The sequence below is a fragment of the Callorhinus ursinus genome, unplaced genomic scaffold (assembly GCF_003265705.2).
Source record: "Callorhinus ursinus isolate GAN/ISIS: 27379988/994484 unplaced genomic scaffold, GSC_fseal_2.0 scaffold12, whole genome shotgun sequence".
Classification (NCBI taxonomy): Eukaryota; Metazoa; Chordata; class Mammalia; order Carnivora; family Otariidae; genus Callorhinus; species Callorhinus ursinus.
Window position 1 is genome coordinate 49355030 of NW_027397074.1, and position 26159 is coordinate 49381188.

Sequence of the window (26159 nt, forward strand, 5' to 3'; positions counted from 1 at the left end):
TCAAGAACATTTTAAAATATGATGAAAAAGACTGATAGAAAAGAAGTGACAGAAGACTTTATTCAACACAATATAAACCAGGATCACCACTGGAATCTAATTTACACACCCACCCTCAAGGCACAGTGCAATAGTCAAGGCTCCCTAGAATACAAGGGGCATTATAATGTAGGAGAACTGGATGCTCATTTGGGGCTGGGAGGAAACAAGTTTAGGATGTGTTTGGATAGAGCTAAAGTGATTATTCAGGGTTAAAAAAAACACTCGCAAACAGAGCAAAGGGAGAGCTAGAGAAATGAAAATGTGCCATCACTGCAGTGTCTACATCCAAGCACAGCTGCATAAGGCAGACCACCCTGGGGGGTCCAAGGGTCAAGGACACCCGAAGGGCCAGCTAGGGCCCAGAGCAGTCAAGTGGGTAAAGCTGAAACAGGCTGCATCCCTCGGAGCCAAGAAGAGAAACCAAAAACAGCTATTTGGAAAGGCTCAATGCCTTTTTTTTTCTTTTCGTTTGAGAGAGAGAGAGTGAAGGAGCAGGAGCAGAGGGGCAGAGGAAGAGGGAGGGAGAGGACCTTAGTCAGGCTCCACACCCAGCCAGCACAAAGCCAGACTTGGGGTTCAATCTCACAACCCTGAGATCATGATCTGAGCCAAAATCAAGAGTTGAACACTTAACTGACTGAGCGACCCAGGTGCCCAAGATTCACATGCTTTTAAAGCAAAGTCACTCCCTCCTGCTACCCTAAGCAGGGGTCTACAGATTTTTTTTACACTCAAACTACAAGAAATGAGACTTTACACTACAACTCAGCACATGCACATGTAGACATGTATATACAATCAATAAACAGAAGTTTCTCTAAATAACGCCTATCTTACAAAATGTTGTGTACTCTGTTATTTATGTTTATAATCTTTTCTTTTTCATGTAAAAAAAAAAAATCCTGATCCAAACCCACTAAATTGATTCTAAAATCACCCTGCAGTTGGGCAGACAGCACGCTCAAGTAGTCACTGGCTAACTTCAGTGACAGGTGAAGTCCAGGGTCTCATGAGATCATAGTTCAGCTTGAATCCTGTCCCTCTATTGGTCAAATTTCTGATTTCTCTCCCTGGCTTTGGAATAGTCTCAAACCAGCCAAGGTCATTTATCAACCAGCCCAACCCATTGATTCAGTCTTCTTCTACAACAGCCCTCAATAATCTGCATCCTAGCAAAACCAATCCGCTTTCCACGTCCCAGGATGTCCACCTTTGCCGCTCCCTGGGATTCTTTTCTCCCCAACCTATCCAAAACGCTCTGACCCTCCAAGGCACAGTAAAGCAACCCTCCACACAGAACAAATTTCTCCTGCCCCAGCATTGTAAGCCCTTTATCTTTGCTGTCTGTCTCCCACTGACACACACTTAGCACCACCTCCAGCTCCCACCTCACCCCACCACATGCTTTCAAAACCCAAGCACACCATCTCCAAAAGAAGCCACTCGGTCCGTACTTTATGTTGACTGGACAAATGCACATGTATCTCCTATGCAGGGAGAAAACTGCTGTCTGGGGACTGTTGGGGCTGAAGACTAAGAAATCTTAGGTCAGGGCCCAAACCACCTAGAACCTCTCAATCAAAACCAGAACATCATACTCTCTGCAGCAGATGTTCTATCTTTGGCCTTTGAAACGATGGTTATAACAAGCATTATAAGAAAATGATACTGAATGTTTAATAAATGTTTAGAAAGTCTTCTTTCCATCTCAATTCTTCTTTCAAAAAGTAGCATAACTACAGATCAGTAATTTGGCAACATTGCCATGTTCCATATTTTAACTTCTCTTACTCAAAATCAAATCTCCCAAATGCAGTAAAGCTATCCATTAGTACTTAGCAGAATGATAGATCCCTCCCCCCAAGATAGAGACCTTTGGCTCATCATGATACAAGGCACACTGGCCTTGCTTTCTTTCAAGTCAGCTTCCTCTTCTGATTACCATATACTTTTGGTTATCTGTGTGTCTTGTTTCAAAAACAAAATTTTCCACCTCATCTTTTAATCATGCATTTTCATTTCAGTCTCCCCCAGTTACATAATTAAATGAACTTTCTTATAGCTAAATCAGAAATATTGGCATCAAAGTATCTTAAATCTATATGCAAATATACTCTAAATTGATCTTCTAATAACTTCCTCATTTAACAAATATTTATCAAGTAACTGTTATCTGCTCAAACACTGAGCTAGGGTTGCAGTAAATCTTTGTGGTACTAAGCTGAAAATGCCATACTTCCAAAGCAAAGCTAATGGGATAATAGCAGATTCAAACTCATTAACCCAAACTGAAAATCATACACCTATGCTCACACTTCTGTACTAACAAGAAATCAGTAAGCAATAAAAAAAAGAAAATTCTAAAGATACTCTCAAGGTAAAATAGTTCAAACAAGTATACAATGTAACAAACTGTCAAAAAGAAATGAAGAAAAAGAAACATAAAAACTCTTTAAAAATTTCTCAATCTTTTTAGTTTAAGGAATATTGCTGGACTATGAAGTTAATCAGGTCAGATATTAAATATCTGTATAGAATATATTTCCATTTCAATGTCAACAAAATAGAGCCATTAACACCATTTGATAATGAGTGGTCCTTTCCTTATATTTTGTGTAAACAATATACTGCTTATGCTCAAAAGCCTGTGAATATTTAAAATTTATCCAATATCCCCACCATTATCTGAGCATCTAAAATTATTTTAAGTTTGGCTGACTATGCCAATGGTGAAATCATTCCAATAGGAAAGAATTTTGTATCTGGATGTATTAGAAATAACGTTGTTATGAAACTGAACTGCAAGTTAATCTTTATCTCACTATTTTTATTATTTTAGTACATAATATTATAACACATACCAAAATATTCTCAATCAATGGTCTTACCTTAAATATGTGCCATATATGAAGAATAATGCCATCATTAGTCCATTTAAAATAAAAATTACAGCAACATAAAAGCAAGCAGGATCTCCCAATCCTTTAAAAATAAAAAAAAATAAAAAACATGTTCTAACTATAAATTACTTTGTGTGTCTGGCAATTTATATTAAAATGTGCTTATTTTGAAAATGGCACAGATATTAAATGGTTGCCTTGGTTCCCATTAGAACACGTGACCCTATAGCGGAACAAAGATGAGAACATGGCAGTAGCTGTGGTGGTTTTTAAACAGGGTTACAAACTCACGGACACGCCTTCTGTAGAGGTACAGGGGGTCTCTACTCCTGCTTTTGAGCCCAGCTGGGCTTGTGACTGCCTCAACAGACGATGGCAGAGGCCATACCATGTGACTTCTAAGGCTAGAAGAGGCCAAGCAGTGTCCAACTTGGAGCCCACGCAAAGCCTGACTACCCTGAGGTACTATGCTATACAAAAGCATGGAAAGGGCATTATGTAGGTGTCCCAGTTGACAGTCCCAACTGAGCCCAGCCTCACAGGGACCCCAGCCCAGGAGCTAGAATGTAAGTGAAGCATTCTCCATTAATTTCTCCAGTCTTCCCAAGTCACCTGAGTCTAGCAGCAGCCTCTGACATGGTGGAAACAAACCAACCCTGCTATACCCAGCCCAAATTCCTAACTTGCAGAATCCATAAGCATAATAAAATGGTTATTTATATCACTAAGTTTGCAGTAAGTTTAATGTGCTCCAATAAATAACTGGACAATATCATGGAAAGAAACTTGCCTTCACAGCTTTCAATAGGACTGAGTCCTTCTCCTCTGGTCACCGTCCAACATATCTTGGTTTGAAGACCAATCAAGTCCATTATTTTGGTATAAATCCGGTACCAGCTGGCTAAGATTACCTATTTTTTAAAAACAGAGACATTTTTTTAGATTTTTTAGAGAAAAGGTATTATCATCAACAGTTTCATTACTAGAATTTTTTGAGATATCTTGATAATTATCAAATTTTCCTTTCCTCTACCATCTACTTAGCTCCCATTAAATCTAGTAAAGTAAGCCTCACAGTCCCCTACACAGATTCTTCATTGGTCAGTCTTCAACTCTCCACCCATGGGTGAGAATAAAATATAACATGAAACACACAAGATTTATATTTTTCAAAAGGCATAAAATTCTACTAAGGTACATAAAAGAAGAGTTGAACAAACAGATATTCTGTCTTCTTGAATAGATCTAATTTCTCAAGATGTGAATAGATATGGCATTTCTGTACAGAAAAAGTACATACAGATCATACACAAAGTTGAAAGGCAAACAAAAAGCTGGGGGTAAATGTTTACCTATATAGCATGGTATTCATATCTAGTATGTAATAAATGAGCTCTTACAAATTTTAATAGAAATATAGACAAAGGGCATAAGCAAGCAATTACTTTTAAAATTAAAAATGTATTTTTAATGCACAGCATTGAATGAAATACATATATACACATATACAGCAATGAACAAAATATATCATGTGATTTTAATTTTTTTGTCTATCAAACTGGCAGGGATTCGGGGATATAAGCATTTTCAAAAACACTGCCAATGGTAATTTTGATTGGTATAACCTATCTAGAAAGCATTTTGGCAACACGTACCAAAATCACTAAAGTATATATTCTGTTTAACTAAATAGTTCCACATCAACAAATTTATAGTTTAAAAAACATTAAGGATATGTACAGAGATTTAGCTTCAAGGATGCTTATGGCAGCTTCAGAATATTTTAAAAGTTGAAAACAATGAATATTTTCACAAAAGATGGACTAAATAAACAATGGGAGACCATATATAGCCACTAAAACTGATCCTGAGGAAAAAAGATGACACAGGAAGACTGTTATAAATATTCTAAAAGACAAAAAGCACTTATAAAAAAATATTTGCTGTGTGATCCCATTTCTGTAAAAGTAAATGTGTACATGGTCATAGAAAGTACTCAATAAGCAGTACATCAGGAAACCAACACTGAACTTTGGTGGTTATGTATTTGTCTCTATCTCCATCTCCTCATTAATCAATCGGCTAACTCACCAATTTAGGTGGAAGCTGGACTTCTCTCATTCAATGGGAAATGCCTGAGAGGCCTGCTAAGTCCAGGTACTGAGCCTGGGTTTGAGATCCCCAGAGACCAAGGCAGTCAGGGCCCTGGCACAAGGACGTGCTGTCTAGCAACAGCAGCAAGCTAAGAAGGGGAAGTCACAGGGACAGCGTATTAAAAGATCACCCTCATATCAAGTCAAGGAGGATGTGGCTGCGGAAGTCACATCTCAGCTTGGCCCTGGAAAATGCTCAGGGATGTGTCAAATGAAGGCAGGGATGGTAAAGGAGAGGCCAAAAAAGTTACTGATATCACTGCCTTCCTCCCTCACCTCCTGGGTGGACCGCACCTTTTCCCCACTCCACCCAAAAAAAAGAGCATTCAATTATGTAAAGAATCCCCGAGAGGGAAGAAACATTATTTGGCAAATGACATGTAATGGTGCTTCCTTGCTATAATCTCTACACACCGAATCTAGACAGTTTTCAAATTTTCTAGACCATGCAATCATAACAGTTTCCATGAAATCAGTTAAAGCCCACCAAAATTAATAATCTTTTTTCCATATTCCTTTCCAAGAAAAGATACACACCTTCTTTTAAAAATTAGATGAAATATAATATATTGAATTACACCTCACATTTAGAATCAGCATTTAATGCAAATAACACTTTAAAAAAAGTAAAAAAAGAAAAAAAAAACACAATTGGAAAAACTTACCTCAGGGTAAAGATTGAACCTTTTTAATGTATTAATAACAAGGGGGTATTCAGTCAGCTTATCATTCATAATCATCCATACTCCATTCAAAAATGAGGGTGCTTCCACAATAGTCTTAAAGTAGGAATAATACAGTCCCTGAAACAAGCATAAGTTATAATTATAATAAAAAAAATGCATAATTCCTATGCCTCTTGCCAGCTTAAAAAAACTTACACTGTTTTTGAAAAACAATCAAGCAAATAATAGCTACAATTATTCTCATGGTTTCTGATCACTAATACAATCTTAGGTTATAAAAAAGAACTACATATTTTAGTATAACTTTGTCTTAATTAAAATAATTGAACTCAAAATATCTTCAAAAATAGTTTCAACATTTAAAAAGTAATATACATAACTCAGACAACCTATGTAACTTAAGAAAACTCCACATCCTATACTAATTTAAGTGTTAGAAAAGGCTATCTTATGAACAGGGCAAGTGAGTGGTTTACCATGAACTTAAGTTACCGTGATCCAAGAAATCTCCCCTAGCCAAAAATATTTCCCCCTACTGCCCATTTGAATCCCCAAAATGGTGCTATCATCTTCTTTCCTCCAGATTTACATGTAAAAATGCAAATATATTAGGAAGGCTACATGTTGATATATTACACATAAGTTACATTCAGATGCCAACTAATTTTACAGACGATTTTCCTTCCTTCCAGCTCAGAATAAGGTCAGAACCCTGGAGGACTGGGGCTGTGTGGACAGGGGAAGGGGACAGTAGTGGTACTCTCACTTTGAGGGAATTAGGGCAGATATTGAGGTTGGAATAATATATGGACCAAAACATAAGCAAGTACCAGTACTTGCTCCCCTCGTGAGGGGGTGTAAGGGGCAGTACAGGGTGCTCACCTTCTATATAATTTTGCCTAGAGCTGCTCTAGTAGCCAGCACCCATCAGCTGTCAAACTCCACACTGGATTTAAGGCTCATAAATATGAAAGCGATTTGCATGCCCAATATTTATAGATAAGGAAAAAATGATTCTTGATATTATGGTGTTTAGCTTTCCTATCGCTATTTTTTAAAATATTTCCTACTGTACTAGGTTGGATAATATCCCCCCAAATTTCACATCCACTGGAACCTGGGACTGTGAACCTATGTGGATGAAGTTCCTTGCAGATGTGGTCAAAATAAGGTCATCTAATATAAATGGTATCCTTACAATAGAGGGAAATTTAAACTCAGAGACAATGGGAAAAGTGTCCCATGAAGACAGAGGCAGAGCTTGAAGTGATGGCATTTCCAATGCCAGCCAACACGCACCAAGGATGGCCAGAAAGCACAAGAAGCTAGGAAGAGGCAAGGAAGGATTCTTCCTAGAGCCTTCAGTAAGAACGTGGCCCTGCCAACACTTTGATTTCAGACTTCTAGCCTCCAGAACTCTGAGAGAATAAATCTCTGCTTTTTAAGCCACCTAAGTTTATTGTACATTTGTTATAGCAGCCGTAGAAAACCACCACAACCTATCTTGTTTTGTAGGTTTGTTTTGGAATCACGTAAACATCTTATTTAATTATAAAGTGAAAATTTTTAAATCCCTAAATATCAAAATAAAAATAAAATAAGAAATTAACTATCAAGTTGGAAGAAGATTTCAAATAACCTTAAGATATAGTAATTCTACTGTACATCCTAATGGAATATATCCTTTTTAAAGTCAAAAAGAAATGTAAGAAAGTCTTAAAATGTTTTCAATCCTCTTATTTTTAATAGTACCTTTGGTTCTTTTATTCCACAAAAATAAGTAATATGAAACCAAGATTCCTGGGCTAGCAGTAAAGATACAAATTTAAAACAAAGTAAGTAACTATCTAATCCTAAATTTGAATTTTAAAATATGAATATAAATTAATAATTTAAAAACTGTTTCTTAATTCTGTTTACTAAAAAGGCTTGGACACATTGGCCAATCTAGTATCAAATACAGTTGACCCTAGAACAACACAGGTTTGAACAATGCAGCTCCGCTTACACACTGACTTTTTCGATAGAGTATGGTAGTGTAAATTTATTTTCTCTTCCTTATGATTTTCTTAATAACATTTTCTTTTCTCTGGCTTACTTTGTTGAAAGAATATAGTATATAATACATGTAACATACAAAATATGTGTTAATCGACTGTTTATGGTACCGGTAAGGCTTTCAGTCAATAATAGGCTATTAATAGTTAAATCTGGGAGGAGTCAAAAGTTATATGTGGATTTTGGACAGCATGGGGTCAGCACCTCTAACCCCTTGTTGTCCTAAGGGTCAACTGTAGTAGCAATAAGCATCTCTAGCACCAAATTTGTGGTCTCTAAATACCATTTGCCACTGAAAGGAATTGGGGTTCCTTGGAAAACTGGATGATACCAGGTCTGGAGAGGAAAGTCTTTTTTTTTTTTTTTTGTAAAGATTTTATTAATTTGACAGAGAGAGAGAGAGACAGTGAAAGAAGGAACACAAGCAGGGGGAGTGGGAGAGGGAGAAGCAGGCCTCCCATGGAGCAGGGAGCCCGATGCGGGGCTCGATCCCAGGACCCTGGGATCATGACCTGAGCCGAAGGCAGACGCTTAACGGACTGAGCCAGCCATGCAGGCGCCCCAGGAATGTCTTAATAGTACCAGAAAGTAAGAAAGCTACAGAATACTCATGAGGTCACATCAAAGGGACACAGAGTCAGCAGCAAAGGCTCTCATCAGCTAAAGACAGGTAAGTTTATAAAACCTGCTAAAATCTACCAGATCATAATGATATACAGCAAAAGAAGGCACCCCATTGGTTACCAGAAGAAAATGCTAGGAAACCAACTCCTTTTTCTAGAAAGTAGTAAATAAAAAGAAAAAATCAAGCATTGTCTTACCTGTGTGACGTGTACATCAGAGAAACAAATAAGTATTATGGGAAAACTCTTCTTTACAGAAGAATTACAGTCAACAAATGCAGGGAAAACATAATAGACTAGATAATCACCACTTGGTAATCTTAATGAATTAACTAACCCAGGCTGATGGCTAGGCTATAATGGAAGAACCAACGTGACAATACCTAAAGCCACTGATCAGTCTTGACATCACAGAAGTGAGACAACCAGACATGGTGTGCCTCTTTGTACGGTACAATACATGCACACCACTTATGAAATATTCCTGCCGAAAAAACAAAATGAGCCTTCAGCTATCAAGTCTCTTATCTATCAATTTTCAGGAAACTTGGGACAGTGGAACATAATAAAGAACATGAATTACCATGGGTAATTCTATAATAAGACAAATAACCTGGATTCTTCAATAAATAAATAGCAAAACAATAAAAATGGGAAGTGGAATTTACAGATTAAAAGACTTAAGAGACACATCAACTAGACACAACGTACAGACATGGCTTGAATCCTGATTCAAGCCTACCAACACACCAACTACAAAAAAAAAAAAAAGCCAATCGGCCATGTAAACACTGATTGATATTTAATATCAAGCGACTGCTGTTCATTGTTTTCAAGTTTGCCAACAGAACTGTGGGTAACAAAAAATTCTTTTCTTTTGAGAGACAAATGAAAGTATTTACCGATGAAATGATATGATGTCTGAGGTTTCCTGTGCGTGGAGGTGTATACGAAGTTAAAATGGCTGTGTCCAGTTGTTGAAGCTGGGGGATAGGCAAGGGGAGGTGTCTACTCTTTGTATTTCGTACTTCTTTGAAAATTTCAATGATAAAAAGCTTAAAGTTTTTAGAACCCGAAAATATCACATAAAAACTAACCATTTCAGTGCGAAAAGCCATCTCCCTTTCCAATGTTGAGAGGTGAGAAAAGTGACGATCATTTTCAAAGAGGTGTGTTATATGGCTCCTGCAGACACAAAAGGGTAACAAACCAAGGGTTGATGCTTATACTAAGTATTATTTTTAAAAGAAACTCTACAAGCAAAAATAAAGGTATCCAGAAATTTGCACATAATTTTGTAATAAAACTCAAATACAGTGGTATCCATATGTTTGCCACTCTGTATGCTGTAATAGTTCTACTAAAATTTCTAATAGGAAACACATTCAAATTAGATTTTAAAATTAGAATGAACCAGAATAAGAATATTTTCAGTCAAGTACAATACAATTATAAATTGAATTATAAATGTCATTGGGTTACCATTTCAGAAATGTCCGATTAATGAAATTCATATTTCATTCTATCCAGAAGATTAAAAAAATTAATCTTCCTCTCAACATGAACACTATGTTAACGTTAAGTGAAATACAGTCTCAAATATAACCTCTTTAATAATGGATCTCTTTTTTTATTAAAAAATTACATTATTCTGACCTTGATTTATCAGTTAAACTACTTTTTCAGACTATTGTGTTGCATGTAATATATATATTCATCCTTATCATACTGAAATTATTTCTTTATATTTATGGGAAATAGCTTTGGTGAGTTGTAAACATCTGCATAAAATATACCAGAGGAAGAAAAATCTTACCAGTGCAACACTGCTGCAAAGGTAGCTGAAAGAAAAAAAGAAATTTAAATCATGTTAGCATAAAGAAATGTTTTCACTTTAGAGAAAAGCATTATAAAGATAAGCATTTGGGATGTGTAATGTTGGACTCTTAGCAATTGGGGAAAGAAGAGTGACTCTGTGAAAGAAACCTCAGGGCTATGCTTAAAATCCAACAGCCTGAATTATAAAAGAATTAGGCATATATCTACAAATTTCATTCACTGAGTCATTCAACAAAATGGCGACCTATTATTTGCCAAATACTCTACAAGGAAACCTCAGGTGGAAACTTCCACAAATAGAACTGCCAGAGGGACAGAACCAGCAGTGAGAAGTAACTCTAGAATCAAGAAATATGGTGACCTTGGGGTGCAGGACTGGGGATGAATAAAATGAGAGCATGCCACTTTTTATATATTGCTGCAATATTTGGATTTTTGTGATAAATTTTACTATTTTTTAAACAAATTTAAAGTGAAATAAAGATGGAAGGAAGAGATGGAGGGGTTGTTGACGCAAAACAAGCAAACATTTTAGAATCTCTAAAAGTAAGAGAGGAGTTTTACTGGAGGCCAAGTTAGGACAGCTGCCCAGGAAACACGCTCTTCACAGGGAAGAAAGTGCTTTGTAGAATAAACAGTTTTCACAGGGTTATATACTTTTTTACAACTTGTAAAAGCTCAAAAGATTATAGATTAGCACACAGGCAGGCAACACAAGTTTTAATGTCACGGAGTACAGGGAGTAGGAGCATTGATCGGTATCTTAAAGACAAGATGGTTTTCCTTCAGGCTACTCATTTACAGAGCAGGTGTATAACATATGCATGGCAGGCCATAAATCAGGCTTTTGGTTTAAACCAAGTCTATGTACAGTCATGCTGACTTAGAAAGAAATCTAAAATGGCTTCCCTTATATCTCAAGCCTTTAGAGTTTTGTTTTGTTTTTGTTTTTTTTTCTCATCAGGGTAAAAGGAAGAAAGGCAAGGAAGAGAAAACAAGCTAATAATAAAATCAGTCTCATAGGAGAATCAATAGTTGCTTTCTGTCCAAGTACAAAAAACATATTAAGATGAATCCAGAAAATACCAATTTCTTATGTCACAAGATTCATCTTATTGCAGACTTCTGATTAAATAACTAATGAGGAATTGAACTATGAAAATGCTCTTAGAAATGAAAACCAGTCTAGATCTTATTGCCTTATTCTTAAAGAAGTATTTATATTTTTAAAAATTAAAAAATACACTTTATCTAGGAGATATTAATGGTTATACAAGACAAAACTTACTCTTTCTAGATCACTACAATTGCAAATATTTAACTAGCTTTGTCATGTGACATTTGCTTATATATGGTACTTTGATCTTTCAAATTTTAGATTTTTTCTTGTTGACAAATCTACCATCCATTTCCTTTTTGGTTTCTGCCTTTAAACACTTCACCCTGCAATAATGAAGTTTGGGTTTTATTTTCTCAATAATCTATCATGTTCTGAATAAACCATTCTTCTCTCACAGAATGTAAATGCCATCTTTATCATACACAACACTTGATACACATACTTTGGTAATCCCTTTGAGATTATAATTGGGATTTCATTTATAAAATAATTTGGAAAGAATCCACATGTTAATGATATGAATCCGTATCTTTATACCCATAAACATGGGTTCAATTACTCAATTTCCTTTTCAATTGCCTTGACAAAAATCCTATCAGGAAAATTAATAGTTATTACACAGTTAATTCATATTTCTTAAGTCTTTCTTGTAAGCTTAACATTTTTTCTACTAAGAGCCATGAAATCTTTTATTATACTTTGTTAGATATTGTTAATGTATTTTTTTGAAGTTTATTTTGCAATATATTTATTTTTTACTCATTTACTAAACTATTATTAATTCTTATAGTTTTTTGGCTTATCATCTTCAATCCTCTATTTTGAACAATATTATTTAAAAATGATAATTTTGCTCCTATATTATAAATTTGCTACTAGTTTCTTCTTCTCATTTGACAACAATAACAAACTTCTAGAATAATACTAAGTAATTCTGGTAAAAGAAGGCAGCTGGTCTTCAACTGACTTCATTGGCAATGTATTTCACATACGCTTTTAGCCTTTAAGCTTCACAACTCTAGACTGATAAATAGGATTTCTCAAGGCCATCACCTCTGTACTTCCTCAGAATACCACAATTCCTCAGAAGAACAAATGTACCAAGTGGCCTTTGGTGCCTTCCTTTAATTCAATCGCTGAAGTACTAAACAATTCTTAGAGTTCCAGGCATTTGAACCGAGCTCTTTCATAACCTCCAGGGTCAATTCATAATCTGCCCAGTATTTTTAATTCCTTTGTTCCATTCAATTTAGTAGTAATAATAACAAAGCAGCTAACATTTGCATTCTTATTACATGCCAGATACTTTTTAAGTGCTTTTCCAGAACTAATGAGTAACTTGCACAAGTAAACAAAATGAGTAAACAGAGAAAGGGAAGTTGAAGGCAAGAACTCTTACAAGAAAGCCATACACGCCATAGCCTCTGGAGGAGGATGGGGGGAGGGTAGTAAGACAAAAGCCAGGCTTCCCCTTACCCTAAAGGGTCTTAGTCCCCTCCTTTTCTTTTTCTTAAGATAAATGGGAGGAAAAGTTACAATTCATCTATTGATATAAGCAGTATGTTTTATAGAAACTACCATTTTTATATAAAAATGTAGAGCCTGGATGGCTCAGTCGGTTAAGCATCCTACTCTCGATTTCGACTCAGATGATCTCAGAGTCCTGAGATCGAGCCCTGTGTGAGGCTCCATGCTGGGCATGGAGCCTACTTAAGATTCTCTCTCTCCCTCTCCCTTTGCCCTTCTCCCCCTCTCCTCCTGCCCCCCCAAAAGAAAAAATATATAGTTATGCTTTAATTTATTCAAAATTGAAATAAGTGTGCATTGTGTATATCTATATATGTTATTTGAAAATGAAAGCCCCAGTAAAGCAGATACTGCCTTGTGAGCATATAATTTAAGCATAAAGACATAAATGACAAAAACTCCTAAAGGCACCCCTAAAGAGCTTTTCTTGCTTTCTTGCCTACCGAAAAGATTATAAACTATTTTCTCTAAATTTAGCCCAGTGATGGGGTGCCTGGGTGGCTCAGTCGGTTAAGCGTCTGCCTTCGGCTCAGGTCATGATCCCAGGGTCCTGGGATGGAGCCCCGCATCGGGCTCCCTGCTCAGCGGGAAGCCTGCTTCTCCCTCTCCCCCCCCCCCCCCGCTTGTGTTCCCTCTCTCGTTGGGTCTCTCTCTGTCAAAATAAAATAAAATAAAATCTTTAAAAAAAAAATTTAGTCCAGTGATTATCAACCCCATCTATAGTCTTTTGGGAGTGTCACAAAATTGATAATCCCCTTTTTCCATTTTAATACATATGCTATTTTTTGTCATTCTAAGGGACAGTGGTAAATATAGCGGTTTTTTTTCTTTTAATCAGAACATTAAAAAAAAAAAACTTTCAAAAATCCAAGCCTATCCCATAAGAAAAAAGTGTTCAAGCAAAGAAGGTTTGCTCTGTAATCTAATTCAAAAGATTGCAATCCTATGGCTGAGAATTCTGAAAGACTCATGTTTTGCTGGAAGCTGCTAAATTACCAACACTCTGAAACTAAATTGGACCCTCCTACCACTTTCTGATTAAAGAAATTTTGTACCAGATTATACGTCACATTATATCAATTTTCAGTTTCATGGGATGAACAGCCTCTTCACTGAAAATTGTTCTTCTCCTATTATTAGAATCTCCTTTAAACAAACTAGAATGTAACTCCCTGAGGGCAGAAACAATGTTTCACTGAAGTTTATACTACAGTATTTAGCACAAAGCTGAGCACATAGTTGAGCACAGAGCTCAATTGAAATGTTTGCTGAATTAATGGATACAACCTGATATAATTAAGGAGGAAACTGAAATAATCTAAATCATGTCTATATAATTAAGTTGAATGTGCTTTGATTGATGGATACACATACACACACTTGTATGTATGTAATAGATTTGTGGGGTTGTTTTGTTTTGTTTTTTCCAAAAATCAAGTCCCCACTTACTTAGTGCAAATTAGACACGTCTCCCACCCCACCCTATAGTACCTAGAATGAAACAGAGGCCAGTTTCTATGTAGTGAAGTAACAAGTGAAGACATTCTATAGGAACCAGTTTAAGAAAGAGAAAACAGTCATGTACACAGCAAGCTCAGCTCCCGTCTTCTTTCTAGCACCTAGATTTTTGAGAGTTTTAAGTGCTCTAAAGTCAACAAGTATCTAATGCCTACTAGATGAGATGCTTAAACCTGCACATTTAGAAATTGACTGCATTCTCCAGGATGGATTGTTGATGTGGAACAACGAGACTATTTACTGGTGCCTTTTTCCTTCTGGAAAGTAACTTTTAAACTCTGAATAGACCCTTGAGAACAATAAGAAATGATTAGTAATATTAGGAAGGGGTTGAGTATAAAGCTTGTCAAGGTTGACTTGGAAACCTTGTCCAATAGATTTAAGGGGAGCATCCTTAACCTCTTTTTATGTCATTTGTCACTTAAGGGTTAGAAAGGCTAAAACTCTTTAGAATGCTTTAAGTATGGATTAACCTCAATTTAGGAATAAATTGTATTAAATTTTGCAAGTCATTTTGGACTTAGAATACATTTTTCCATATAAATATTTTTACAAGATGAAGTCATCAGATGCCGACAAACGGGAGAGGAGGCAATTCTGTCCCAGTGGAAAGAAATGGAGGTTTCGAATTAGAACCACATGGCTCCAGATGGTTCTTGCCATTTAGTAATGACCTCCTCAAGGCAGGGTCTATTAAAGTGGGATGGGAGGGAGGGACAGGGCTGAAGCCATGATTACCACTTAGGTGGGGATTTATGGTGGGTAGCCAGAAAAGAAGACAGCTACAGGAAAGCTGTATGTGGCCTGGGTTCCAACATGAAAAAAAAAATTCCCATAACTAACACAGTACAGAATATAAGTGATAAAGGCAATAACAAAGACAACATTTATTGAGGGCCCACTCACTACATATACAGTGTGTTGGGCCCTTGGAGCTCCATGAACACCAGGAAACGAGTTAACAAAGCTTCTCAACCAGTGAGGCCTGGTGTGCTAAGAATGAGAGGACTAGCGTCCCCAGGGGCCAGTAACCTCCAGGCTTTGAAGACACCACTTCCCTACTCCATGCCACACAAATATTCTCATTTTCTATGTGTGCCATGATGTGAAAAAGGCTGGGAAGCACTGAGCCACTCAATAAAGAATCAAAGCAAGTTTCAGAGAATACATCATAACACAGTAATAGAGTCATGGCGGTCTAAATCCTGGGATTGCATTAGAATTATCAGTGGCACTAAATAAAACTAGAGGTATTTGAGTATTCATCCAGAGCTCCTAAACCTGAAACTCCAGGGATTTTTTTTTTTTTAAGATTTTATTTATTTATTTGAGAGAGAGAGAGCAGAGCAGGCAAAGGGGCAGAGGCAGAGGGAGAAGCAGGCTTCCCGCTGAGCAAGGGCCAAAGTGGGGCTCGATCCCAGGACCCTGGGATCATAACCTGAGCCAAAGGCAGAAACTCAACTGACTGAGCCACCCAGGCGCCCCAGGATTTTTTTTTAATTCACAAGTGATTCTGATGTACAGTCAAGGTTAATTAGCATTGGTACAAAAAATAACTGGAACAAAATGTAGGTGATAGTTCACAAAATTTAATGTGAGATTGGCTCTTTGTATTCCAAGTGTCCTCCAGCAGTAATTGTATCACCTGAGAGCTGGTCAGAAATGCAGACTCTTGGGTCCCACCCCAGAAGCCTAACTCCAAATACACATTTTATCAAGGCCCCTCAGATGATATATAAACACTTTTAAGACAATGTGTCTACACTGACAGCACAGCGGAATCACCCCTTTGAACACTGCTAGGTTTGGCACAGGGGGTGATTCTAATGTTCTCAACTAGGGATAAGAACATTAATCTAGGAGAGGCATATTAAGACTGCACCCCATTCTCAAAGACCCCGATTCAAAAGCTTTCACTTGGGGCTTGGAAATCTACACTTTTAGCAATTTTTATCAGGAAAAGGCAAATGTTAATTCAAAAGATACTCTGAAGGAGAAATTGTCAAAATCTTCACAGCAGAAAGCAATGATTAAGAAAAGGAAAAAATTAAAATTAAAAATCAAATCCTTTTTTACTTCCTCTGGCAAGAAAGTCACTCTTAAAAAGAAATAGTGCCTGGATTTTTTATGACTATAAGTAATTTGGCCTCTGGGAGCCTCATTTTTACCAAAAGTGAATAAGCAGTTTTTACTTGGTTATCTCTATCCCTCGCACTTCCTGACCTTGTATAGCTACAATTACTACTAATACTTCAGACTTCACACTCTCCAAGATGCCTGCCTGGTTATTTTCTGTTTTCATTTTGATCTTCCTGCTCCCTAAACTAAAAGTCTTTGTAGGTCTAGTCCTTTTAATTTGTTTTCTTTTTTGAATGGAGAAAAAAAGAAATGTACTCAATTTATTACTAGAGATATTGAGTCCTAAGAACCATGACTGCTTTAAATTTCAGTCATGTATGAAGACACTACTACTAAGATCTAGAATTCAGGGGTCTATGTGATTATGGCTGCAAGGCTGACTTTTAGTTCATTTGAACCTCCTCCATATATTTGGCATTGAGCAAAACAGTACCTTATAACAGGAAAAAATTAGGAAGCTCTCAATTACAATGACAATGTCTAATATCTGTTTATTAATTGCAGTTTACAAAACATATTTCACATATTAAGCAAAAAGATCCAGGAGTCCTCATAAGTCAAATATGACTCTTATTTTCCTAGGAGGTGCAAGATCACATGATTGGGATGCACTAATACTGAAGGAAAGCCTGGATTCTGTGACTCTGACCACTGATGTCCTTTGGACAAGAAGTTCGGGCATGAAAATGTTAATAAGCACATTTAACCAAAAGAATGCATTCACGTATGGAAGGAAACTCTTTAGAAGTAATTTAAAAATAAAGGACAAAGTCTTATTTTAAAATGAATATACGAAAACAGAGCATAGAAAATGTGTATCACCACCCTCAAAAAGAATATAATTAGGCTTCTAAACAGAGAAATATACAAAGTAAATTTTCACACTTTTAAACATTTATGCATATACATATATTAAAGTAGGGAATACTTAATAGAACAATTGCTCAGCATATGGGTTTTTAAAGCAACAAATTCTAACTTCCTTTAAAATCCTGTCCTCACATAATGTGAACACAAATATTTCTAAATCAAACAGTAACCTACATTAGTAATTTTCATAAAGTAGCTTTTTCCTTATTAAAAAAAGGCATTACAGTGTTTTAAGTACAAGCAGCTAGATAACTATAGACCCAAAATAATATGCTAGCCCATTAAATGCTTCTGAGCAATCACAGCAAAACTGCAAAACTTTAGTAAACCCAATGGAAAAAGTGTAGAAGCTGCATCTCTTCTTTAGAGGGGGAAAAAAAAAGATCCACACATACACAGTACAAACCCAGACAAGAGATTTTAACAAGTTCATTAATCAATAACCCATTCCAATCTTCAGGTTACAGATTCCCCCACAAATTGCAAACTGCCCTTGGATATCACAGTTTACCCTTAAGAAAACCATGATACCACTTATTACTATTTTACTCTGTTTTTATACTAATGCCAAACAACCAATCAAAAATAATTCAGAATCTAGTCGTTTTCATAAAATAGTTAAGAAAAACAAAATGGAGACTAACAGTTTGACCATAAGGATATAACAGAGTGATTCCCCTAAATAAGCAGAAGTCAGCAAAGTAGTACTCTTGCCAAAAGTTATCAGGTCTTAAGAATATAGGAGGTCATTTTCCTATTAATGTGTCTTTAAAAAAAAGTTTATTTATTTATTTCAGAGGAGGGGGCTTGGCGGGCACCAGGGCAGAGGAAGTCCTAAGCAGACAACGTGCTAAGTGTGGAGCCCAAGGGAGGGCTCCATCTAATGACCCTGAGATCTCCAGCCGAAACCAAGCGTGAGACACTCAATCGACAGCACCCCTCAGGCATCCCCCATTAACGTATCTTTGATGGTTTTTTGACAGTTGCCTAAAACTAGAGATCTGAAACCGACAATTTGACAGATATACTTAACAAGCCAAAAGACCTTAACTTCAATCTCAAACCACCCCCTGTGAACTCACTAATGCTGTCAGGCCATTCACCTGGCCTACTTTACTTTCTTCACATGTAAAATTCCAGTAACTAACCTTTCAGTTCTAGATTTTTTATGATATTTCCGTGGAGATCAAAGATGACAAAAGAATGAGAAATAAGGTCTTATTAAAAAAAAACTTTTAAATGTAGTGGAAAACAGTGGCACTGTGCTAGTTACATAAGTATTTTATGATTATTATTAAAATGTGGAGAAAAGATTCTGAGGTTTGACAACTGAAGCACTGAAAAGCTGCATTACAAAAAGCAGTGATTACTATTAGGAAGTAATAGACAAATCCAGTGCAGAGCAGTAGCATTTTAGGCAAATTTGAGTTGAGTTGTATAAAAATATGACTAAAGCCTCACTCTTCTCAATTATAACTATCTTCCCAAGTTAAAAATTTGTCAAGATGGCAAGTTTTCCAAAAGTAATTGGCCAAGTAATTTATAAACTGTGTTTAAGATACAGTTGGTACTACTGTAAACTAGAAGAAAAACTCACCCTATCCTTGGTCAGTACAACGAATCACAACAGAACTTCTGTGAGTGATCTTGGTGACTAGGTTATTATGTTAACATTTGCCGCTAGAAGTTAAAATTACAAAATGCTGCCCAAACATTGATCATGTGTAGTGACAGACCTGAATAAGATACCTGACAATTGGTTACTTTGGAAAGGAAGTCAAACAGGGAGGAATATGCCAGACAAACGTGAAGATATGTGAGCTGTTCATTTAAATGTATTCGGGGGGGGGGGGGGGGGAAAATAGAGAAAATAAAAAATAGTATTGAAGCAAAAAAAAAGTTACAATAGTTGTAGATTTATGTACTCTAAAAAATCAATTCTTCCACTTTTAAATTTATTCCTTTTCACTGATTCTTGAATTATGAAAGCTCACCCATGGAGAAGTGATCTTTCCTATGAAATGAGACTGCCTTTTACAGAATTAAACAGCTGCATAAAGGTCTTGACCTAGAAATAGATGTAAGTTTTACTAACTTTGATGACTAATACTCATTAGAATGGTAACTAAAGAAAACTAGCAAACTCTTCCCTGGAAGAAAGTACAATCTGATGGCAAAAGATAAATTAGCTTATAATTATAAATTATGCCTAAATTATAAAGCCTAAAGCTACCCTGCTTAGAAACATGCACACAGACTTACAGTCTCTGTGATAATGTAAATCATTAACATAAACTTTAAGAAACATTAATACAGCCTAACAGGCTTAGTGTATAAAAGTTATAAAAACAGCTATAGTTCAAAATTTAGCAATGTCCAAATACGCATGTGTATAATAAAGTTTTATCTGCTTTCAGTATTGATGCTGTATTATAGGCCAAAAGTCAATCACAAATTGGTAATATATCCTTATATTTACACAATCCAAACTCGTCCCATTTGTTATTTGAGCACACATGAATATAGCATCTTCAGAACCCTTCTAATTATTTATTTTTAATAACAAATGATTATAAATGTTCTTTAGAGTTAACCAGAAGTCTATTTCAGAAAGAAAAAAACTGGTTTTAGACACTGAAGGAACTCTTTAAATCCCAAATTCCCATTTCATTCACTGGCTTTCCAGGGAAATGTACTGGCCCAACATCTACATATTAATACACCCTTAGAGCTGATGCTCAGTTGTATCTAAGTGTTTGTTTGAAAGCCATCCCACTAAGATGCCCAGTGGTACCTGTGCCTTCATAGTTCCTCAGCTTTTCTTGTCCCTTATGCCACAGCTAATATGTCCTCTCCACTTCTTATTCCCATATCTCTATGCATGATCCCTCTTTTCTCTATTTCCCCTAAAGGAAGAAACAAGAAAGCTAACACTTATTGAGCACTAAATGTTGGAGGTTTCTCTGAACTGAGTCCTGGGGCTTCATTTCTTCTTTTGCTATACTCACCCTAGAGAAGGTAAAATACAGCATAGCAGTTAAGAGCATGAACTCTGAAGCCACCTTGCCTGGGTTCAAATCCCAAGCCTTCCACATTCTAGGGATGATCTTGGGCAAGTTATTTAACATCTTTGTGCCTCAGATCCTCTATCTGATAAAACAGGTATGACGATCACAATGTCATGGTCAGGACTGAGTTAGCAGTGAAATGAGTTTAAGATAAATGAGTAAATCTAAAGCACTTAGAACTATGCCTGCCACACAGGCATATCAGTATCAGTAAAAGATGCTATTATCAATTCCCATTAATTTAATACCACCCATTTGCTAGGGATGTCCTATTTTGTTTCCATCCTGACATCTTCTCTTATCTCCCACAGCCCACTTGACAGTTCTACTGGGACATCTCACAAATGTCTCGACGGTACCATGTCCAGGATAGAATTCTCGATCTTTCCTCTCAAACCTATGCCCTCACCCATGCCCCTAGTCTTCACGATTTCAGTGAATGCCACCTTGTTTTCCCATAACAGCAGCCAAAACCTAGAAATTATTCATAGCTCTTCCCTTTCCCTCAATACAAGTCCAATTCACCAGCAAATCCTACCATTGCTCTCTCCAAAACAGATCTCAAATCTACGCCCCTTCATCACGGCCAATAACTCTCTTACCAGATCCCTGCCAGAGCCTCCCCCCTGGTTTCTCTCTGTTCCGCCCTTGTACTCCACAACCCATTTTCCCAAAAGCAGATTTCTCAAAATAAAAATTAAATCATGTTACTCTCCTGTTCAACACTCCTCAGTGACTTCCCATTGTACGAGGAATAAAACGCAAGCTCCTTAAGGAGACCTGGTTCATGCCTCTGTCGTGTTGGACACGCTAAGCTGTGGCCTACCTTAGCAAATGCTGTGTACCACATCCACACTGCCCTTTCTCTTCCTCTAGACAGTGCGCATCTTCTCTGCCTTTAGGGCTCACATCTAAGGCTACCTCCCCAAAGACTTTTCTGATTCTAAAGTGGGTATCTCCTGTTTTTTCTATCTCAGCCACTTTTTTCTTTCCTCCACTGGACTTACTGCAATGTACTATTATTTTTTATTTGTCCCTGACCCTTTCAGAATGGGGTTCCACAGAGACAGAGGCTACAGCTGTCTTGTCTTCCATCTTACCCCCCAAAACTAGCATCAGGCATAGCAGGCATTCAGTAATTGGTGAACATGAATAAAGCTGCTGTTTACATGTATTATTTATTCTTTAACATAACCATGTGGGGCATTTATCATCCCCATTTTAAAGAGGAGGTAGCCAAGAGTCAGATATTAAGGGATCTATAGCTTTTACGTGTAGAAATAAGATCCAAATGCAGGTCAGTTCTGAGACGCCTCTGCTACTTGAAACACACCACGCTGCCTCCTCTCCAGCCCCACTGCTAACACCTAGCCTCAACCTCTGCCTCCACCCACTTTCTCACCCCTTCTGCCCCTAAGAAGTCATATGTGTTTCCCATTATATGGGCTTTCACACTCCATAAGTTGTGGCTAACAAAAGCAGTGGTCCTAACTGTCGCATTTTTGCTTCCCAAAGGACATTTACCAACATATGGAGACCAACATATATTTTGGTTGTCACAGCTGGGGAGGTACCTCTACCATCTAATAGGTAGAGGCCAGTGATGCTGCTAACCATCCCATAATGCACAGGACACCCCCCCCCAAACAAAGAATTATTCAACCCAAAATGTCATCACGCTGCATATGAGAAGCCTTACCAATAAAGAACCCACTTACAGCAGTTGCCATTGACCTTAGGAACCAGACAGGTAACATAAACAGGTCAAGCAGGACAGATGTAAGGGAAAAAAACAATAGTTTTCATTATCTCTCTCTTCCATATTCAGGTTACAATTTCATTATGTTTTGTAAATGACATCTTACCCTGTAGTCTTTCACCAGGGGTATGCTTTATTTGCATGTTTAACATGCACATTCTTCACTTCCACAAAGGAAAAGACTCCTCCCATTTCTCCTTGAAACACAGAGCCCTCTCCAGCTATCCTTTTTACTTCCCTCTTTTGATAACAGACATGGGTACAAGAAACTCTAATTTAAAATAACAGCCATATCAGATGATGAATGGCAACTCACAGCCCCAGTTCTGGGAAAACAACAGAGACTAGGAGAAACGGGCAAACTGGACTGTGCCCCTGCCTTAAAAGAGGGAAGGGGCGCCTGGGTGGCTCAGTCGGTTAAGTGTCTGCCTTTGGCTCAGGTCATGATCCCAGGGTCCTGGAATCGAGCCCTACATCAGGCTCCCTGCTCAGAGGGGAGCCTGCTTCTCCCTCTGCCTACCACTCCCCCTGCTTGTGCTATGAGATAAATAAATAAAATCTTTTTTAAAAATTATAATGAATGAATAAATAAATAAATAAATAAATAAATAAATAAATAAATAAAAGCGGGAAGGCAAGAAGCCCTTAGTTCTAGGGGGTCACTGCCATATAGGAACGTCAGTTCCGTGATGCTAGACAGTCTGCTACTAAGCAGAGGCAGGACATAGGACTTTAAAATTACTGACACTTCCCTCCACCTCACCCCACCTCAGATTCTACTTTAATTGGTCTGATGTGCCGCTTGGCTATCAGGATTTTTTAAAGCTTCCAGGTGACTCTGGTCCAGTTTTGCTAAGCTTAACAGCCACCAGTCTAATCCAGTCCTCCCATTTTTAAATATATGCGAACTGAGGCTCAGAGAAGCTAAATGCTTTGCTTTTGCTCAGGCCCCCAACTAGTTTAAAACAGGTATAGAACCAGAAAACAGTTCTTCTAAGGCAGTGTTTTCAAACCACAGGCTATAATACTAGATCATAAAACTCAAAAGTTAATAAACAGCATTTCTTTTAAAAAGGACAGAACAGGAAATCAGAGTATACTGTACGTTACAGGAATAAGTATTGCTACATGAAACGTGTTTCAAGTATATGCACATATTTGCTGATCTCCATTGCTTCTCTAAATCCATTCTCCTCCCTTCTCTACTTTATTCCCAACCCTACAGAATGATTCAGCTTGGTCCCTTGCTAGAGGGGTTCCAGTTCGTTAGCCAGTGAGAGGCATGAGCTGGAGAGCAAAGGGTGGGAGGAGAGGGTCTGGGGGCCCCTCTTCCCGGGAGATCCTGCTCCCACAGCACAGCTCTCCCTGGGGTCAGCTCCTGATGAAGCTCCCCTTCCCCTGGAGGCCCAGAGGTGGTAGCACCTTCTGAATGCTGACAGTCACGGGTGTTTCAGTGTCTTTTATGGGTTCCTTAAAACTGTTCACTTCTGAAAACAGTCCGTTTATTAAATCTGTTTCCTGCCAGGACACCAACATACCTAAATGGAGTAAAACAGACACGTGCATAAATGTACTGGGTCGCACTTTCAGAAGTGTGAGCAGGTTTAATGTAAATTGTATTGCTTACTGTGAGTTATGGTGAATAAAGTTGGAGAAAAACAGCATCATGGTTTTTCTTTACTATATTGCTGCTCCTCCTGACTGATGTGTAGGGAGCTATTGGATTGACACTTCAAAAAACAAACATTTGAAAAACAATTCTTTACGACTGTTACCACTAAATAAATAGCCAATAATGTCCAAAAATAAGAAAAACATGTATGTTTGTTAAGTAGATTTTTTTAACAGTGCTTATCACTGCCCAACAGCAGAAAGGGCCACCGTGGTAAGTAGTGAGCTCATCAGTGCTTAGCACGTATGGAGGAGATGAAGGAAACCGAACCGAGAACCTCTAGTCAGTTTCTAACTCTTAAAGATGTGTGCTTCTATCAGGGAGCTTCAGGTTGTAAAATTTTTTTCCCCCAAACATAAATGAAGACATTTTTGTGATAGCAAAATCCCACACTGAGATGTCAGCTCAACTCATGCTCATTCTGCGAAGGGCAAGAAGAGAGGGAATGAGGAAGCTTTCAAAAATGTCTTAAACTTTGCTCCTTTCTGCAGGACCCAAGGGTACAGGGCAAGAGGAAGAACCAAACATCCTATGTCTGATCATTCTTCAGAATCCTGTAGCTGGCCTCTTATAGATGTAGAAAATCATCCAAACTCCATCCAATGACCAGTCTCCAGAGTACACCCAAAAATGTGGGACAGCTCCTTCACTGTACCTCTTTCCAATGCCCAAGGGGGTAAGTCAAGTAAAGTGCCACACTGTTCTATTAATACAAAACTGTATTTAGGTATAAGCATTAAATATAATGCTCACTAAATCCAAAGCTAAGCCATCCAATAAAAGAAGATTCAAAGTAAATGCAATTACGAGAAAACGGCAAGATGATTATCCTACGGGTGTTACTGTAACCTCCCTGAAAAAGAAGTGGTGCCCTTCCACATTTCACTATGAAGTGGTTAATGTTTATGCTAGCCATTCAACAAAAATGCAACTTCATTCTGTCACAAATCAGTATTATGCATGCACTTTTATAATAGCAACTAAAACTTGTTAAAGGCTTTAGACACAGAATGCCATCCCATATATTAGCCACCCGTTTTAGTTCTACTCCTCAGAACATGCCTATGGAGTAAGCAGGGGAGGTGATAATCTCAGGTCACAGAGAAGGAAGAGGCTCACAAAGGAAATAATTTGAAACTTAAACCAAACAACCACTCCGCACAGGATTTGGAGCCTGTCTCATCCATTGTACCATGCTGCCTCCCCAAGGTGAACTTATCTAACCTGCACGCTGGCAAGGTTTTTCAAGCTCGCTACTGAAAAGAGGAGGAATATACTGAAAATACTGAATTTTTCTTGGCTTGAATCTACAATACATAAAAGTACCCAAATAACAATATCAACTTTTCTGAGCCCATTAAAACACACACACACGGAGATGACTCTGGCCTTTTATGACTGAGTGGCTTCTAGTGGTGGATGTTATGTCAGGGGAAGCCGAATTGCTGTGTCCTATTCCTTCGCCTATACTGAAATCCAAATTCTTTTGGGCCACTAAGGGAATTTGAAAGGATAACTGGGCATAAATCACCAATAGTTAAATAATGCAGTAGCCAAAGCCCATTAATGGTATTATATAGGAAAGGCGGTGTTACAACATTTTACTGGCTTAGAAAAATTAGGCCCATTATCCAAACGGCTATAACTCGCCTTATCGGAATGTCAATCAAAGGAAACCTGAAGTGGGTCCACAACCTGTGACTGTTTCAACTTTATTTTTTTCAGCACATCGCTGCACATCATCCATTTGGTGCATGGCAGCGAAAAAGGAGGGGAGCCCTCCACACCAAACGTTCCCAGGTCAGAAGAGAGGACTAGAGCGCCAGTGCCCAAAACACAACACAACCTGGAAAGTGACGTGCCCAGAGGAATCACAGAGTGCCACCGGCGGTGTCTGAGGCCAAGAAGAAAAAAGCACGCTAAAATTTAATTATAAGTTTAGCAACTTTCTAGGATAGGGAACGTGCTTCTGCTTTGAGCTCCACGGAACCGCTTCCAACCCAAGGCAAACCATCCTCCCGGCAGGGGCCGAGATAACGGGAAGGCGGCCGGTCCGCGCCAATCAGCAGCGCCCAAGTCTCGTTAGCGCAGACCTGTCAGTTCGCCGCCAGGCCGGGCAGCTGTTGATCTCGGGGCCATTTTTTTTTTTTTTTTTTTTTTTTTTCATAAACAGAGACAGCGGACG

General features: G+C 37.8%; 1 protein-coding gene across 5 annotated transcripts in view; it reads right to left on the minus strand.

The window, feature by feature from the left end:
• The window catches only part of DPY19L1 (dpy-19 like C-mannosyltransferase 1), a 92348-nt gene that overhangs the window by 65318 nt on the left and 871 nt on the right, over nt 1-26159 (minus strand). For 3 of the 5 annotated variants that reach the window (XM_073899055.1, XM_073899056.1, XM_073899053.1), the window contains exons 2-7: nt 10279-10303; nt 9560-9647; nt 9365-9445; nt 5761-5898; nt 3733-3853; nt 2931-3024 (exon numbers count right to left, since the gene is read on the minus strand). In XM_073899055.1, the coding sequence (XP_073755156.1) occupies nt 2931-3024; nt 3733-3853; nt 5761-5898; nt 9365-9445; nt 9560-9647; nt 10279-10303 (547 nt within the window). The remainder of the gene's footprint in view (nt 1-2930; nt 3025-3732; nt 3854-5760; nt 5899-9364; nt 9446-9559; nt 9648-10278; nt 10304-26159) is intronic. The other 2 variants (XM_025873131.2, XM_073899057.1) reach the window with 2 other exon arrangements.